The sequence below is a fragment of the Elephas maximus genome, chromosome 16 (assembly GCF_024166365.1).
Source record: "Elephas maximus indicus isolate mEleMax1 chromosome 16, mEleMax1 primary haplotype, whole genome shotgun sequence".
Lineage (NCBI taxonomy): Eukaryota > Metazoa > Chordata > Mammalia > Proboscidea > Elephantidae > Elephas > Elephas maximus.
The window spans coordinates 39,037,024-39,053,734 of NC_064834.1; the positions used below are offsets into that span (position 1 = coordinate 39,037,024).

Here is a 16,711-nt window from a genome sequence, read left to right on the forward strand (position 1 = left end):
TATTATTGGCCAAATGTGACATTAAGTTTTATCCCTTGCGGCTTAGAGTTAAATGCTTGTTCCTTTCAGAATGGCAACACTCGATTAAACAGCATTTTTCATGATCTACACCCACCATTGTTACTGTATTTAAGGGAAATAATGGGGGTACTGACCTATATTGCGCTTCTTATTATCAATGGAGATGAAGCGTATGCAGGGATTACTGGTGATGTACTGCCCAGCCCATGGGACATCAATCTTCAAGCCAGCTTCATAAAAGAGGCCCAGGGCGTAGCGAGAGGAGTAGCTCACAGACTCCAGTTGCTGCCTTTGGCATCCACTAATTACTGTAGAAGGAAAAATAAAGGGCATCAAACTTGAAAATATCATATTTCCTTTTAGTACATCAAACACAAAACTCCTTTAAACTGGTTCCAATTGCTTCCACCAACTCCATCTCACTTACAATGAAATTTGAAAGGTAATGCAAAATAGCATCAGCTCTAATTTCTTTTCAGAATGATTACTGACCTTGGTACAAATGCATCTATAAAGCAGAAGTTCCAAACTCTCTGGACTAGCATTCCAGGCTCTCAAAACCTAGCTTCAAGTTGCTTTTCCAGCTCTATATTCTAGTTACTACCTTGGGACTGTTCAGCAACATCACAGATTTCATATACTGAGCCCTTAATACGAGTCAGTGTCTTTGCTAAATAACTGAACATTATCATAACCACAGCCTTATAAGGTAGAGTATTTATTATTCTTAGTTTATAAGTGAGTAGACTGATGCTTTCTCTCTTATGGACCTCTTAAATTCTTCCACGTGATACAGTGATTTGTTTGTCTGTATCATTCTGCCAGTAGATTATTATAGTTCTACAAGCATAGGAACCATACCTTAGTAATCTTTGCTATAGGCCCCATATTCTACTCTTCACCAAGGATAAAAATGTAAAGAGATAGAAGGGCAAACACAGACATGCAAAATGAGTGGAAACATAGGAGGTAAATAATCAGCAAATGGAAAGGGCCTGAGAATGGAATTAGGCAGGTTTGGGTTGAAATCCTGACTCTGCCAACTTATTAGGTATGTGACAACGGCCAAGCTACTGAATTACTCTGGTTATAGCCCTCTCTTCTGTTAAGTACTCATAATGGTACAAAATGTATTTAAGTAGCGTGAGGATTAAGTGAAATAATGTACAATACAGTGCTTAGCATATAGTTAGTGTTCATTAAATAGTTGCTTTTTTAAACTACAGACAGAAAAATATTTGGGAAAATCGAATAACATTGCAACCCCAATCCCTCTACTCTTAATGGTCTCAGGGAGCTTCTTGGTCATATTAAAAAAAAAAAAAAACAAACTCGTTGCCATTGAGTCAAAGATAACTTGGGGTCAGAGAAAGCCATTCTGAAGGCTTAGGCAGGTTGTGAAATGGAACATATGAAAAAAATCCCATTTAATTAGTGAAAAATATTCTACCCTATAACAATAGGGATAGGCAGACTTCAAGGATGGTGAGGGGGTGGGTAACTTTGGTTAATCCTTAGAGAAGTGGCTTTGGAAGGTAGAGAGGGTAAGAAGAGTATACAATGTATTATTCAAGCACAACAATAATCCTATACACTATTACAGCATTTTCCTGGCTGCAAAACATTTTTAGAACTATGACCTCATTTAATTTCTACTAAAGCCCTGTGTGATAACTAGTTTTACTGTCCTCATTTTACATCATCAGGAAACTGAGATTCAGAGAGGTTAAGTAACTTGCCCTTGGTTACACAGCTTCCAAGCTGCATGGTCAAGACAAAGGCAGAGTTCCCTTATTACCCTGTACATTACCCTGTACTCTCCCCTCCTGATCTGTAAGTCTGAACTTCAAAATGAACTTTGGTATTGCTTTCTCCTCTGACATAACCGGTTATTTTGCACTCACTTAAAAGTAAAAGCCATCATTCACTTTAACCATCATTTTCTGCATTATTAAAAGTTTTAACTACTTGATGAACAAATGATCATCTGACATTGGCCTTGTTACTTTCAGTGTATCTTGGGTTTCCTTTTATTATTTAATCTGCTTTTAAAGTTACGGCTTGATGTTATGCCTACTGCTTTCTGAAAGAGGAGGTGAAAGAAAGTAGTATTACAAGTTGAGCATATACTGTGGACTTGGGGTCTTATCACTAAGTTTCTCAGTTTTTAAATTAAAACAACAGCGATAACATTAAAGCCCGCCCCGCCCCCCCCAACTCTGTAGTCAGCTATTCAGTAACTGAAAGGGCCTAAAAGCTGTTTTTTTTGCCTTAGCCAAAACTAAAGGGTCAACTAGGTTGACAACAAAACTGGGCCTCTCCCTCCCCCACCCCACACATTCAGCTAGTTTTCAGACAAACTGACAAGTGGCAAATCCCAGTGGGTGGCCCTTTGAAAAGGCAATTGATATCTATATAGAAAGAGCAATTAACCTTACACACCCTTGTCTGCTGGGCGGAGGCGGGGGGAGCTCTCTAATTCATTCTGAGAACGGGGAGGTGAGACTTCTGACTGAAACAACCTCAATTCTTGGACATAATCATTTGCACAAAATTCATCTTCAGGGCCTGTTGCAATGCAGGCAGGACCTAACAAAATGCTTTCTTATGCAAAATGTCAAAGGGCTCTAGCCCCCAAATACATATACTCTGGCAAGAAAAATATGTTCTTTATTTTCATGTATTCAAAAAGGCCAAATGACAACAAAACCCACTGCTGTCAATTCTAACTCACAGCAACCTTATAGGACAGAGTAGAACTGAACTGCCCAATAGGGTTTCCAAAGCTGTAAATCTTTATGGAAGCAGGCTGCCACATCTTTCTCCCACAGAGTGGCTCGTGGGTTCCAACTGCCAACTTTTCAGTTTGCAGGTGAGCATTTTAACCACTGCGCCACCAAAAAAAACCAAACCTGTTGCTGTGGAGTTGATTCCAACTCACAGTGACCCTACAGTACCGAGTAGAACCACCCCATAGGGTTTCCAAGGAGCAGCTGGTGGATTCAAACTGCTGACAGTTTGGTTAGCAGCTGTAGCTCTTAACCACTGTGCCACCAGGACTGCGCCACCAAGGCTCCTTAAATGACCACAAAGGAAGGCTTATATAAAAATGCCTAATTCCAATATAATGAATCTTTACTTGGATGCCATCTTCATTTAATTCTGAACCACTAGGGTTTTATATAATCTCTGTAATTTTATGCACACACACACAAACACACGCTGTTGTTGCTAGTTGCTGTTGAGTTGGCTGTGATTCACAGTGATCTTCCTGTGCCACCTTCATGATCATTGGTATGTTTTATACATACATATATGAAATACAGTTTATAAACTATGATATGACTAAAGTGGTTAAAAATTATAGGGAACAGGGTAGTTGGTGGTCATACTTGCATCAGTTAGGAGAATTGTTCCTAGTCCATTCTGTATTTGCCTATGTCTCTGCGTGTATGTTTATGTCTACATATGGGTTTTGGAAGAGGTGAAGGACGGAGGAAGAAAGATAAGGAGAGAAAAAGAGAATCAGAAGACCAGGGTTGTACTCCTGAATAACATTAAATAAGTAATTTCTTTATTTGTTTTTCGTTTCCTAATGTAATTTCACTCTCTCAGTTTCCTAATCTATAAAGTCAGATGCCAGTGGGTTCGGTTTTTGCTTTAAGGTAATTTCAATCTCTCAGTTTCCTAATCTATACAGTAAGGGTAATAACTGCCCACTTCTACTTTATTCATTCATTTACTACTTTATGCTAGGCACTGTTCTAGATGTTAGGGATGGAAAGCAGAACGGCAAAGTCCCTGCTATCATGTAGCTTACATACTATTGGTGGAAAGACCACTTAATAAATAACCAAGCAAATGTATGTCAGTTAGTGATAAGAGATACAAAAAAATACACCAGGGTATAGGGATAAAAGTGACAGGCTATTTTATACACGTTTTCAAGATATATGTCTCTTCTGAGGATTTTACTCTGATTGACGTAAGAAGCGACTGAAAGGTTATGAGCCAAGGATAGATATGACTTGGCTTCTGTTTTAAAAATTATCTTTCTGGGTATAGGTAAAGGCTTCAGGGATGCAAGAGAGGAACAGGGGAAAACAGTCACTTCAGAAGTCTTGGATTGAAGGATAACAGTGGAGGAGGTAAGAACATGGCGCTAGACAGAAGTATCATGCCATCCCTCTACAGCAAAGACCCGAAAAACTAAGTAAAACAGAGATAAACATTAATCTTGGAACCCTTAGCACCAGAGGAAGGCATAAAGAAACTCACCCAAGCACTGAATGGAATAAGAAACTGACAAAGAACATAGAGCAAGGGGAGATACGAAGTGGAGGTCTCCTATTGGCTAACACAGCATGGATTTGCCATCTTGGACTCTTCAGCCACCAACATTGGTGGACAGGGAGTATGGGAAGGTAGGTTCACAGAGCTCCCAGCAGGAGACAGCGCACCTGATAACCAGCAATACATGCTTTCCCGCCCCACCCCCCCTTCTTCCCACTGTTCGGCCACCACTGCTTTCTGGCAGGCCGCAGTTGTTTGGATGGGGAGGTGCTGGCTCTGTGCCGCTTGGATTCACCCCGCCCACACCAGTTGGTTCCTTCAGTGCCATTTTTTGTTGCTGTTGTTGCTTTTTTCAGCTTCTTTTGGTTTCTTCTCTCACCTCCATTCTTTCATTTCTCTGGAACACCTGGTTCTGTATGCCATCTCCATCCTTCTCGACAGGCTGTGAAGTGCCTTTTGACTAGGGAACCACTTCCCCAGTCCATGCTGCCACACCAGTGGGCTCCCTGGAGGCATTTTTTTTCCTTTTTGTTTTTCTTCATTTCTTGATTTCTCATCTCTCTCTACCTTCTTTCTTTTCCTGTCTCCTGAATACCCGGTGTTGTGTGCCATCTCTGGTCCTTCTAGATGGGCTATGCCAAGTCAGTGGGCTTCCTTGGAGGTTTTTTTTTTGTTTTTTTAACTTTCTTTTGCCAGTTTCTTGTCTCTACCATCTCCTGAACACCTGATGCCATCTCTGCTCCTTCTAGATGGGCTGTGCAGTGCCATTCAGCTAGGGAGCCACTTCCCCGGTCTGTACCACCATACCAGTGGGCTCCCTCAGGGCACTTTTTTTTTTGTTTGTTTCTTGTCTCTCTCTACCTTATTTCCTTAACTTACACTTCTCCTGAACAACTGGCACCAGGTGCCATCTCTGCTCCTTGACAGGCTGTGCAGTGCTGTTTGGCTGGGGACCTGCTTCTAGTAGCTCCCCTGGGGCATTTCTTTTTTCTTGGTTTCTTGTCTCTCTCTACCTTCCTTCCTTACACTTCTCCTGAACACCTGGTGCCATGTGCCATCTTCTGCTCCTTCTTGAGGTGCTCTGCAGCACTGCTTGGCTAGCGATCTGCTTCTGGTGGGCTTCCTTGGGGCATTTTTTCTTTTTTTCCTTTCCTTTTTTTCTCGGCATCTTGTATCTATCTTCCTTCTTTTCCTTCCTCCCAACCACCTGGCATCTTTTTTTCCCCCTCAGTTTCTTGTCTCTGCATTCCTTCCATTCCTTTCTCCCAACCACCTAGCTGTGTGGGCTTTTCTCTCTCTCTCTTTTTAAAATCTAGTTTCTTATCTCTCTCCCTTCCTTCTTTTCCCTCGTCCCACCCACCTAGCTGTGTGTGCCATATTTGTCCCTACTTGGCAGCTGTGCCTCACCACCAGGCTAGAGAGCCACCTGCACAAGGCTTCCCCAGGTCTGTGCCACTTCAATGCCAGGCTCCCTCAGTACTTTTTTTTTTGGCTCCTGTTTCTCTCTCCTTTCTCTTCTTTCTTACACCCACATAGCTCCACACATTACAATCTTCCCCCTCCCTCCTTCCTATCTGCACTGTGTGCTGAGCACTGAAACTCTGGGCTACACAGGCAAGGTCTACTGGTACCTGCCCTGCACTGACCCCTGGCCCTACACTGTCAACCCCAGTGTGTGCCACAAATGACCCATCTCAGCCCCTCCCCCTTCACTGGACCTGCCCTGCTGCACCATAGCTGAGCGACTAGCCCTGCCCATTGGACAAGGTGGTGAGAAGAACTGTGCCCACAGACAAGCAAACAGCAAAGAACACCCAGTGTGCCAGCTCAGACATAACCATATAAAACAAAGAAAAGTGGGACAAAACAAATAAATCTACAATCACTAAACAAAGAAAATAATTACTGAATGTCCTGAAGACAGCAGACAATATCAAAACATTAAAAAAAAAAAAAAAAAAAAAAGGGACAGGATAGTTCCAGTAGGCATCCAAAATAAAACACTAGATGGTCTTCCAGTAGAACAAAAGGCACTGGAACTGCCTGATAGGGAATTCAAATCTCTAATATTCAGGGATATCCAAGAGTTGAAGGAAAAAGCAAATAAACATGGGCAAAACAAAGACAAAATCATGGCCAATACAGACAAAATCATGGAAAAGACAGACAAAACAATGGAAGAATTCAGGAAAATAATACAGGAACAAAATGTCAAAATAAACTCACAACTAGAAATCATATAAAAACAGTAATTGGAAATCCACAAGATAAACAACAAGATTTCAGAAATGGACAGTGTCATAGAAGTTTTGAGGAGCAGGTTGAAACAATGAGAATACAGGATCAGCGAATCTGAAGACAAATGCTTGCATACCACTTTGAGGAAAAATCAGAGAAAAGAATGAAGACAAATGAAGAGACCCTGAGAACGATGTGCGATACAATAAAAAGCCAAAATTTGTGAGTAATCGGAATTCCAGAACAGGGGAAGAAAATGAAAAACTCAGTATCATTGAAGACTTGCTGACAGAAAACTTCCCTAATATCATGAAAGATGAAAAGCTGACCATCCAAGAAGCTCAATGAGCCCCTATAGGATAGATCCCAAAAGAAAATCACCAAGGCATATCATAATCACATTTGCTAAAACCAAAGACAAAGAAAGAATCCTGAGAGCAGCTCAAGAAAAACAAAAAGTCACATACAGAGGGAAACAATAAGACTAAACTCTAATTACTCAGCAGAAACCAATGCAGGCAAGAAGGCAGTGGGATGACATATATAAAACCTTGAAAGAAAAAAATTGCCAGCCAAGAATACTATATCCTGCAAAACTCCCACTCAAGTATGATGGTGAAATTAGGACATTTCCAGATAAACAGAAATTAAGGGAAAATGTAAAAACCAAACGAAGCCTACAAGAATTACTAAAGGGTGTCCTTCAGTTAGAGGACGAACAACATCAGACAACAACCTGAATTTAGGACACAAGACAGCATCAGCCAGATACCAGCCTAGGTAATGAACACTCCAGGATAAATCAAAACTAAAAGATTTTCAACAGGAAACCAAAAAAAAAAAAAACACCCACTGCCGTCAAGTCGGTTCCGACTCACAGCAACCTTATAGAACAGAGTGGAACTGCCCCATAGAATTTCCAAGGAGCGCCTGGTGGATTTGAACTGCTGATCTTCTGGTATGCAGCTGTAGCACTTAACCACTATGCCACCAGGGTTTCCTACAGGGAAAAAGAGAGGTTAATCTGTAAATGACAACAATGTCAAAAACAATAAAAGAGGGAATAAACAGTGTAGGTATAGCACTTTCAAATGGAAAGGAAGTTGAAGTGTTATCAAGTAATAAAAGAATGGTTTATACTTAGGATAATAGGGGTAAATTGCATGCAAGGTAACCACAAAGAAAGTTAACAAACCTACTCATCAAAATAAAGAAGAAAAACATAAAAGTCTCAGAAAACACAAAATCTACAAAAAAAAAAAAACAGAAAAAAAAATCCACAAACAAAAGCAATTCAGCACAGGAAAGAAGAGGAACAAAGAAAACATCAGCACCACAGGGAAAAAAAGCACTACAAAATGACAGCAATAAACTCACACCTATCAATAATTACACTGAATGTAAATGGCCTAAATGCACCCATAAAGTGACAGAATGGGTTTTAAAAAAAAAACAACAGGATTTATCAATATGCTATCTACAAGAGACACCATCTTAGAAACAAAGATATATATTTATTATAAATCAAAGGGTGGAAAAAATTTATCAAGCAAACAGCCACCAAAAAAAGAGCAGAAGTGGCAATACTAATCTCAGAGATTTTAAAACAAAATCCACCATTAAAGATAAAGAAAGGCATTGTATAATGATTAAAAGGACAATCCACCATGGACATAACTATAATAAATACATATGCACCCAATGAAAGGGTTTCAAAATACAAAAAACAAACTCTAACAGTCCTAAAAAGAGAAACTGACAGTTCCACAATAGTAGGAGACATCAACACACCACTCTTAGTAAAGGACAGAATATCTAGAAAGAAACTCAGCAAAGATGCAAAGGATCTAAAAGACACAATCAGCCAACTTGACCTCATAGACATATACAGAACACTCCACCCAACAGCTTCAAAGTACACATTCTGTTCTAATGCACATGGAATATTCTATAGAATAGACCACATCTTAGGCCACAGAGCAACCCTCAACAAAATTCAAAAACATTGTGATAATATGAAGTATCCTCTCTGATCACAATGCCATCAAAGTAGAAATTAACAACAGGAATAGCAAGGAAAGAAAATCAAATACATGTACTGAATAAACACCCTGCTTAAAAAACCACTGGGTAATAGAAGAAATCAAAGATGGAATAAAAAAATTCCTAGAATGAAACGATAATGAAAACACATCATACCAAAACCTTGGGACACAGAAAAGGCAGTGCTCAGAGCTCAATTTATAGCAATAGATGCACACATCAAAAAAGAAGAGACAAAATCAAAACATTAGCTATACTACTCAAACAAATAGAACAGCAAAGGAAGCCCACATCCACCAGAAGAAAGGCAATAATAAAGATCAGAACAGAAATAATTGAAACAATAGAAAAACAATAGAATCAACAAAACCAAAATTTGGTTATTTGAAAGGATCAACAAAATTGACAAGCCAGTGGCCAAACTGACAAAAGAAAAACAGGAGAGTATGCAAATAACCCAAATAAGAAATGAAATAGGGGATATTACAACAGACCCAACTGAAATAAAAAGGATCATAACAGATTATTCTGAAAAACTATACTCCAACAAATTTGAAAACCTAGAGAAAATGGACAAATTTCTAGAAACACACTACCTACCCAAACTACAAACTGATGTTGAAAATCTGAACAGAGCCATAACAAGAGAAAGGATTGGAAAGATATAAAAAATAATAAAAACAAACAAAAAAACTCCCAACAAAATAAAGCCCTGGTCTAGATGGCTTCACTGTAGAATTCTACCAAATATCCACAGAAGAGCTTACACCAATACAACTGAAACTATTTCAGAACATAGAAAAGGAAGGGATACTTCTGAATTCCTTCTATGACGTCAGCATAACCCTGATACGAAAACCAGGCAAAGACACCAAAAAAAGAAAAAAAGAAAATTACAGACCAATCTCTCTCATAAATATAGATGCAAAAATTCTTAACAAACTTCTAGCCAGTAGAATTCAGGATCATATAAAAGAAATAATACACCATGACCAAGTGGGATTCATACCAGGTATGCAAGGATGGTTCAGCATTAGAAAATCAATCAACGTAACCCACCACACAAATAAAAGAATGACATGATCATCCCAATTGACGCAGAAAAGGCATCTGACAAAGTCTAACACTCATTCCTGATAAAAAACTCTCAATAAAATACATATAGAAGGGGAATTCCTCAACATAATAAAGTGCATCTATACAAAAGCCAACATCATTCTTAATGGAGAGAGAATGAAAATATCCCCCTGAGAACAGGGACAAAACAAGGATGCCCTTTATTACCACTCCTATTTAACCTTGTGCTGAAAGTCGTATCTAGAGCAATAAGGCAAGAAAAAGAAATAAAGGGTACCCAAATTGGTAAGAAGAAGTAAAACTGTCCCTATTTGCAGATCATATGATACTATATATAGAAATCCCAAAAGACTCCACAAGAAAACTACTGGAACTGATAGATTCAGCAGACTAACAGGTTACAAGATAAACATACAAAAATCAGTTGGATTCCTATACACCAATAAAGAGAATGACAAAAAAGAAATTAGGAAAACAATACCATTTATAAATTTATAATAGCCCCTAAAAAATAAAATACTTAGGAATAAATCTAATCAGTGATGTAAAAGACCTACACAAAGAAAACTACTAAACACTACTGCAAGAAACCAAGAGATCTACATAAATGGAAAAACATACCATGCTCGTGGACAGGTAGACTCAACATTGTGAAAATGTTAATTCTGCCGAAAGCAATCTACAAATACAATGCAATCCTGATCCAAAAGCCAACAGCAGTCTTTAAAGAGATGGAAAAACTAATCATTAACTTTATAGGGAAAGGGAATAGGCCCTGAAAAAGTAAAGCACTATTGAAGAAGAATAAAGTAAGAGGGCTTGCACTTCCCGACCTCAGAGCTATAGTAGTCAGAACAGCCTGGTACTGGTACAACCACAGATACATTGACCAATGGAACAGAATTGAGAGCCCAAATGTAGATCCATCCACCTATCCTCACCTAATCTTCAACAAGGGCCCAAGTCCATCAAATGGGGAAAAGACAGTCTTTTTAACAAACGGTACTGGAAAAACTGCATATCCATCTGCAAAAAAAAGAAACAGGACCCATACCTCACGCCATACTCAAAAGCTAATTTAAAATGGATCAAAGACCTATATATAAAGCAAAAAACTATAAAGATCATAGAAGAAAAAATAAGATTAATGCTAGAGGCCCTAATACATGGTATTAACAGGATATAAACCGTAACTAACAACACACAAACTCCAGAAGATAAGCTAGATAACTGGGATCTTCTAAAAATTAAACACTTACGCTCATTGGAAGGCTTCACCAAAAAAAGAGTGAAAAAAGAACCTACAGACTGGGAAAAAAATTTTTGGCTATGACAAATCTGACAAAGATCTAATCTCTAAAATTTACAAGAAAATCCAACACCTGTATTAACAAAAAATATATAACGCAATTAAAAAGTGGGCAAAGGAAATGAACAGACATTTCACCAAAGACATTCAAGTGGCTAATAGACACATGAGGAAATGCTTGCAATCGCTAGCCATTACAGAAATACAAATCAAAACCACAGTGAGGTACCATTTCACCCCAGCATTACTGACAAGATTAAAAAAAAAGAAAGAAAATAACAAATATTGGAGAGGCTGCGGAGAGAGTGGAACTCTTATGCACTGCCGGTGGGAATGCAAAATGGTACAACCATTTTGGAAAGCAATATGGCACTTTCTTAAAAAACTAGAAATAGAAATACCATATAATCCAGCAATTCTACTCCTAGGAATATACCCTAGAGAAATAAGAGCCTTCACATGAATAGACATACGCACACCGATGTTCACTGCAGCTTTATTCACAGAAGCAAAAAGATGGAAACAACCTAGATACCCATCAACAGATGAATGGATAAACTATGGAACATACACACAATGGAGTATTATGCACCCATAAAGAACAATGATGAATCTATGAAGCATCTCATAACATGGATGAATCTGGAGTGCATTATGCTGAGTGAAATAAGTCAATCACAAAAGGACAAATATTGCATGAGACCACTACTATAGAAAAACTCATGAAGAGATTTATACCCAAAAAGAAACAATGTTTGATGGTTATGAGGGAGGGGAGGGGTGAGGAGAGAAAACACAAAATAGACAATAGATAAGTGGTAATTTTGGTGAAGGATAAGACAGTACACGATACAGGGGAAGCCAGCACAACTTGTCCAAGGCAAGATCATGGAAGCTCCATAGGCACATCCAAACTCCCTGAGGGATGGAATTGCTGGGCTGAGGGCTGTGGGGACCATGGTCTTGGGGAACATCTAGCTCAACTGGCATAACACAGTTTATAAAGAAAATGTTCTGCATTCTAGTTCGGTGAGTAGTGGCTGGGGTCTCAAAAGCTTCTGAGCAGCCATCTAAGATACTCCACTGGTCCCACCCCATCTGGAGCAAGGGAGAATGAAGAGAATCAAAGACACAAGGGAAAGATTAGTCCAAAGGACTAATGGACCGCAACTACCACAATCTTCACCACACTGTTTTTCCTACCCTGCATTCCTGTGGTACATTTGTGACAATTGATGAACCTATATTGATACATTATTATTAAAAAGTTCATACTTTACGTTGTTAACTATGTGCCACACAGTCAATTCTGACTCACAGGGGCCCCATGGGACAGAGTAGAACTGCCCCATATGGTTTTCTAGGCTATAATCTTTACAGAAGCAGATCACCAGGCCTTTCTCCTCCAGAGCCATTAAAAAAAAGAGCCATTAGGTGGGTTCAAACCACCGAACTTTTGGTTGACAGCCAAGAACTTAACCCTTGCACCATCAGAGCTCCTTATAGTTTACATCAGGGTTCACAATTTGTGTCGTACATCACCATGGGTTTTGACAAATACATAATGTCATGTATCCACCTATTGATTTACTTTTCACGGGGTTTTGGGTATATCTTGAAGATAAAGCAGCCAGGATTTCCTGTTGCATTGGAAATGTGGTGTAAAGGATTGAAATCAATGAGAAATATATACCATTTTGCCCACCCTAGTTAAAAACAAAAAAATGAATCTTTACTGTTCTATGATTTTAAAAGTTAAAATATAAAAATGAGAGTAGATTGTAAACTCCTTGAGGCAAGGATTGTGCCTTATTGAGCTTTGACTTTCAATAAATATTAATGAATACAGCCTCACTTTAGAAAATTTAGAAAATACATAAGGTATAAAGTGGAAAAAGGGGGAAATCGCCATACTTTGTCATCCAGAGAAACAACTGTTACCATATGGATATTTTTCACTAGTCTTTCCCTGATTTTTTCTTTCAATATGGTTGTGATCATGTACATACAATTTTGCATACTGTATTTCTGTTTACGATATGACACACGAGCTCATTGTAAACAATTGTTAATGGCTCCATAAAATTTGATGGAATGGACATTGTGTAATTTGCTTAACCATTCCATTGATGTTGGACATTTCTTTTTTTGCTCTTACAGTTAAAACTGCTATTCACATATTTCTGCATAAATCTTTATCTATGTTTTTAATTATCTCCTTAAGAGAACATCAGAAACGGTATTAACTGTTAAACTGATTTCAGAAACGCTGTACCAATTTACACTCCACTCACAATGTATGAAAGATCCATTTTACTGTGTCCTTGCCGGTATTAAGTAGTGCTCTCTTTTCTCTTTTTTACAATTTGATAGAAAAAATATATCTCATTTTAGTTCTAATATGTATTTCTTTGACTACTAACAGGCACGGATTACTCAATAAGCAAGGTACCCAAGTAAGCAAGGCTTGCTTACTAATTTGTAGTACACAATTTCACCTGTGCACCTATGTGAAACTGCACACTATAGATTATTAATTAGGAAACACAATTAAGCCTGTGCATACCTTGCTTACTAATTAATCAACCCCTGACTACTGATGAGCCTAAACATTCTTCGTATGCCTACTAGCCCATATGTGTTTCCTCTTCTGAAAACAATCTGTTCGTGTTATTTTGCTAATTGCTCTATTACTTTTCTTCATGTTTTTAAATTGATTTTTATGAATGGGTGATGTATTATAGAGATTTGGATTTCCATTTATCTTTTATTATAAAATTTTTCTTATGTGCTGTTTACTTTGCAGTATTGTATATGGCTTTATAATATTTTCTAGATATTATGTCAGTTATTTCCTTTCCTTTCTTATGCCATTTAAATACTTAGAGATGAGAAATTTACTTGTGCTTCTTATTCTTGCTCCCTCATTTCTACTCCCTGCCCTCCTCTGCTCTGCTCTGTGCCTGGGATGCTGCCCTCTACAGGCTGAATTACCCTGAGGTCTGGCTTCTGGCCAAGGAGAGGCATAAGCAGGAGATTCCAGGGTAGGAGACAGAGGCTGGAATATTGAGTCCTCCTGTTCCTTCCTGCTTTGTCAGGTGCTGCCAGTGGCTGAGTTCCTCGACAGTTAAAGTTCATGCCAGATAGCTCTTCTTCCATGGTTCCAGCTCTCTGGGATACCAAAAACCAAAACCTGTTGCCATTGAGTTGACTCTGACCATAGCAACCCCGTAAGGTAAGAGTAGAAGCTCTCCACTGGGATTCCAAGGAGCGCCTGGTGGATTTGAACTGCCAACCTTTTGGTTAGCAACCGTAGTTCTTAACCATTATGCCACCAGGGTTTCCCTCTGGGATACCAGTAACCTTGTTTTCCCTCCTTGCACTTTAAGTCTAGGCATAGTCTTGGTTCATAGCTGTTGCTAGCCCCTGTGAACCACAACATTCTTTGCTGGTTGCCTTAACCCTGCCCAGCCTTCTGTAAACGTCCCTTCATTAAATTCTGTCAGTAAAACCTTTCTGAGTACATTACCTATTTCTTGTTGGTGCTCTGAAACATTATGTAGCTCTATTTTCTAGCTTCTTCTAGGAAAGCACTCTGGAGCAGACAAAAAAAAAAAATGGAGTGGTAGAGATCAACTTCTTAAAGCCAAATCCTTGAGGCCTGGAGTATTCTGAATCAGAATATTTTGCAATTTATGAAGGTCTGTGTTTTCATAAGTAAACCAAGTACTATTTTCAACTGTTTTTCTCTTAATACTGGCTTTTGGGGCATGACAATTAATTCATCAAAAAAAAAAAAGTTTTTTTTTTTTTTTTTACTATCAATACTGATAGTAAAATGAACATCTTTTAGTGCTAACATGGCATTCATTATCAATATTGTAGTTAATAATAAATGCTGCCCACATGGACACTTGGTACTCAAAACCTTAACACCACATCCTGCCAGAAGTTTTGTTGTTTACAGGTAATTACAATGGATTGCTACTTTTCTGATTTGCCACGATATGTAATGCATTTCAGCTCAGGGACAGTTAAAGTTAGGAGGTCAAGTTGTATTAAGGTCTGCATTAAGGGTAACTGACTGCTCTTGATTTGTTTATTACCGCTTTTTCTTTTTTGTTGAATTCCAGGAATGTCAAGATGCACCAATTCAGCTCCTAACATTAGACCCTCTAGCTCTGTGTGTATACATAGCCAAAAGTATCTTAGCCAGAGTAGCCTGGTCCTCTTTACTCAGAGTGGCTGTAGAAATAATGCTGAAAGGCCCATTTTCCATAAATAGTTCTTTCTACTAGCAGGCCAGAACAGAGTTTGAGATTTTACCATTTATGAGTCATGCCTTTCATGTAAAAGCATCATAGAATCAGTCTTGTTTCACTTCACCTGGAATAGACTGAATGTTCCCTTGGACTCTATAGGTTTAGAAGTCATTAAGCCTGGAAGCAAAAACAGTTTTGGCAAGCAATAAATCTGCAGTTTATTGGTGAACAGACTTTAGCAGTTATATCTAGGTGGGATTCTCCCTGGGGAAATACTTCTTTCATCCAGAGAGGCATCTCTGGAGTCAGAAAAATTTGAGTTTGAATCCTAGTTCTGACATTTATCTGTGTGACCTTGTTCAAGTTACTTCATCCCTCTAAGCATTTATTTTTCTATAAAATGAGAATAATAATAGTGCATGCCTTAAAGGATTATTAAAAGAATTAAATGAGATAATAGGCTTAGCACAACTCCTGGCACGAAATAAAGGTGTTGCAGAAAGCCCAATACTATTATGGTACTTGACTTCGAAAGCCTTGGAGAGCATTTATTCATACATCATGCTTCAGAAAAAGTTTTTAAAAGGTCTTTTGAATCGATAAGCTTAATGCTGAACAATATCAGGATATTACTAAATCAAAGATATCTCTGACTAATAAAGCATGCTGGATATACTTCACTTTGCAAAGTAGAGGATAATTTTTTTTTTTTTTAATAAGGAGTTTGAAGGATGCCAAAAGTGTTTTAGGCAACAATTTTTGAAAAATTAACATAAATTGTAGAATTCTTTGGACATCCTTCTAATTTTGAGGGCTGAATGTTCAAAGATTGTTCTTTAAAAAGGAATTAAAATCCACATTTTGCATCAACATAACTGTACTACCCCAGGAGTGTAGAAAAACAAAGAGTACCAACCAAATGGGTTTCTCTGTATTATCCTTGGGTTACTTGTATTTTGATAAAAATTTAGGATTAAGCTATTTTTCCACTAGAGTTTAATTATTATCTGAATACAAAACTTAACAGGTAAATTCCACCTAGTTGCTATGCAGAGCTTGTTTTTTTAAGTTAGCAGAAAGAATTTAGAAGGGAGAGAGGTATTTCAGGGCAATAAGGTTCATGTCTAGTAAGGCGAGTTTTATCCTAGTGTTTCCTAAATTTTGTGGGAATCCTTGCATTAAATAGGTAAAAAAAGGTTAAAAAAAAGAATATAAAGACATCTAAAGTTTAAAAAATGTAATAATAATTGATTATAACTTATTTTGTTTCTGGTAAGATAAAAACAAAGAAGGCTAAAGTCTTAGCAGCAAGTTCCTCATCAAGCTTCCATGACTAAACAGGCAATCCTGCCACACCGGGGGTAGATCGCATGCCAAAAGGCCTTTGCAGACCTGTGGAAAGCAGTATTTCCGATGCATCAGGACCCCGCTGAGTAGTCCCAGAGGGTTTTCTAATCCCTGTTGTCTC

At 38.3% G+C, this 16,711-nt stretch overlaps 1 protein-coding gene across 2 annotated transcripts in view; it reads right to left on the reverse strand.

Annotated features, from left to right (window-relative positions):
• The window catches only part of RNLS (renalase, FAD dependent amine oxidase), a 331,811-nt gene that overhangs the window by 59,295 nt on the left and 255,805 nt on the right, over positions 1–16,711 (reverse strand). For both annotated transcript variants that reach the window (XM_049854970.1, XM_049854971.1), the window contains exon 5: positions 156–329. In XM_049854970.1, coding sequence (XP_049710927.1) covers positions 156–329 — 174 coding nt within the window. The remainder of the gene's footprint in view (positions 1–155; positions 330–16,711) is intronic.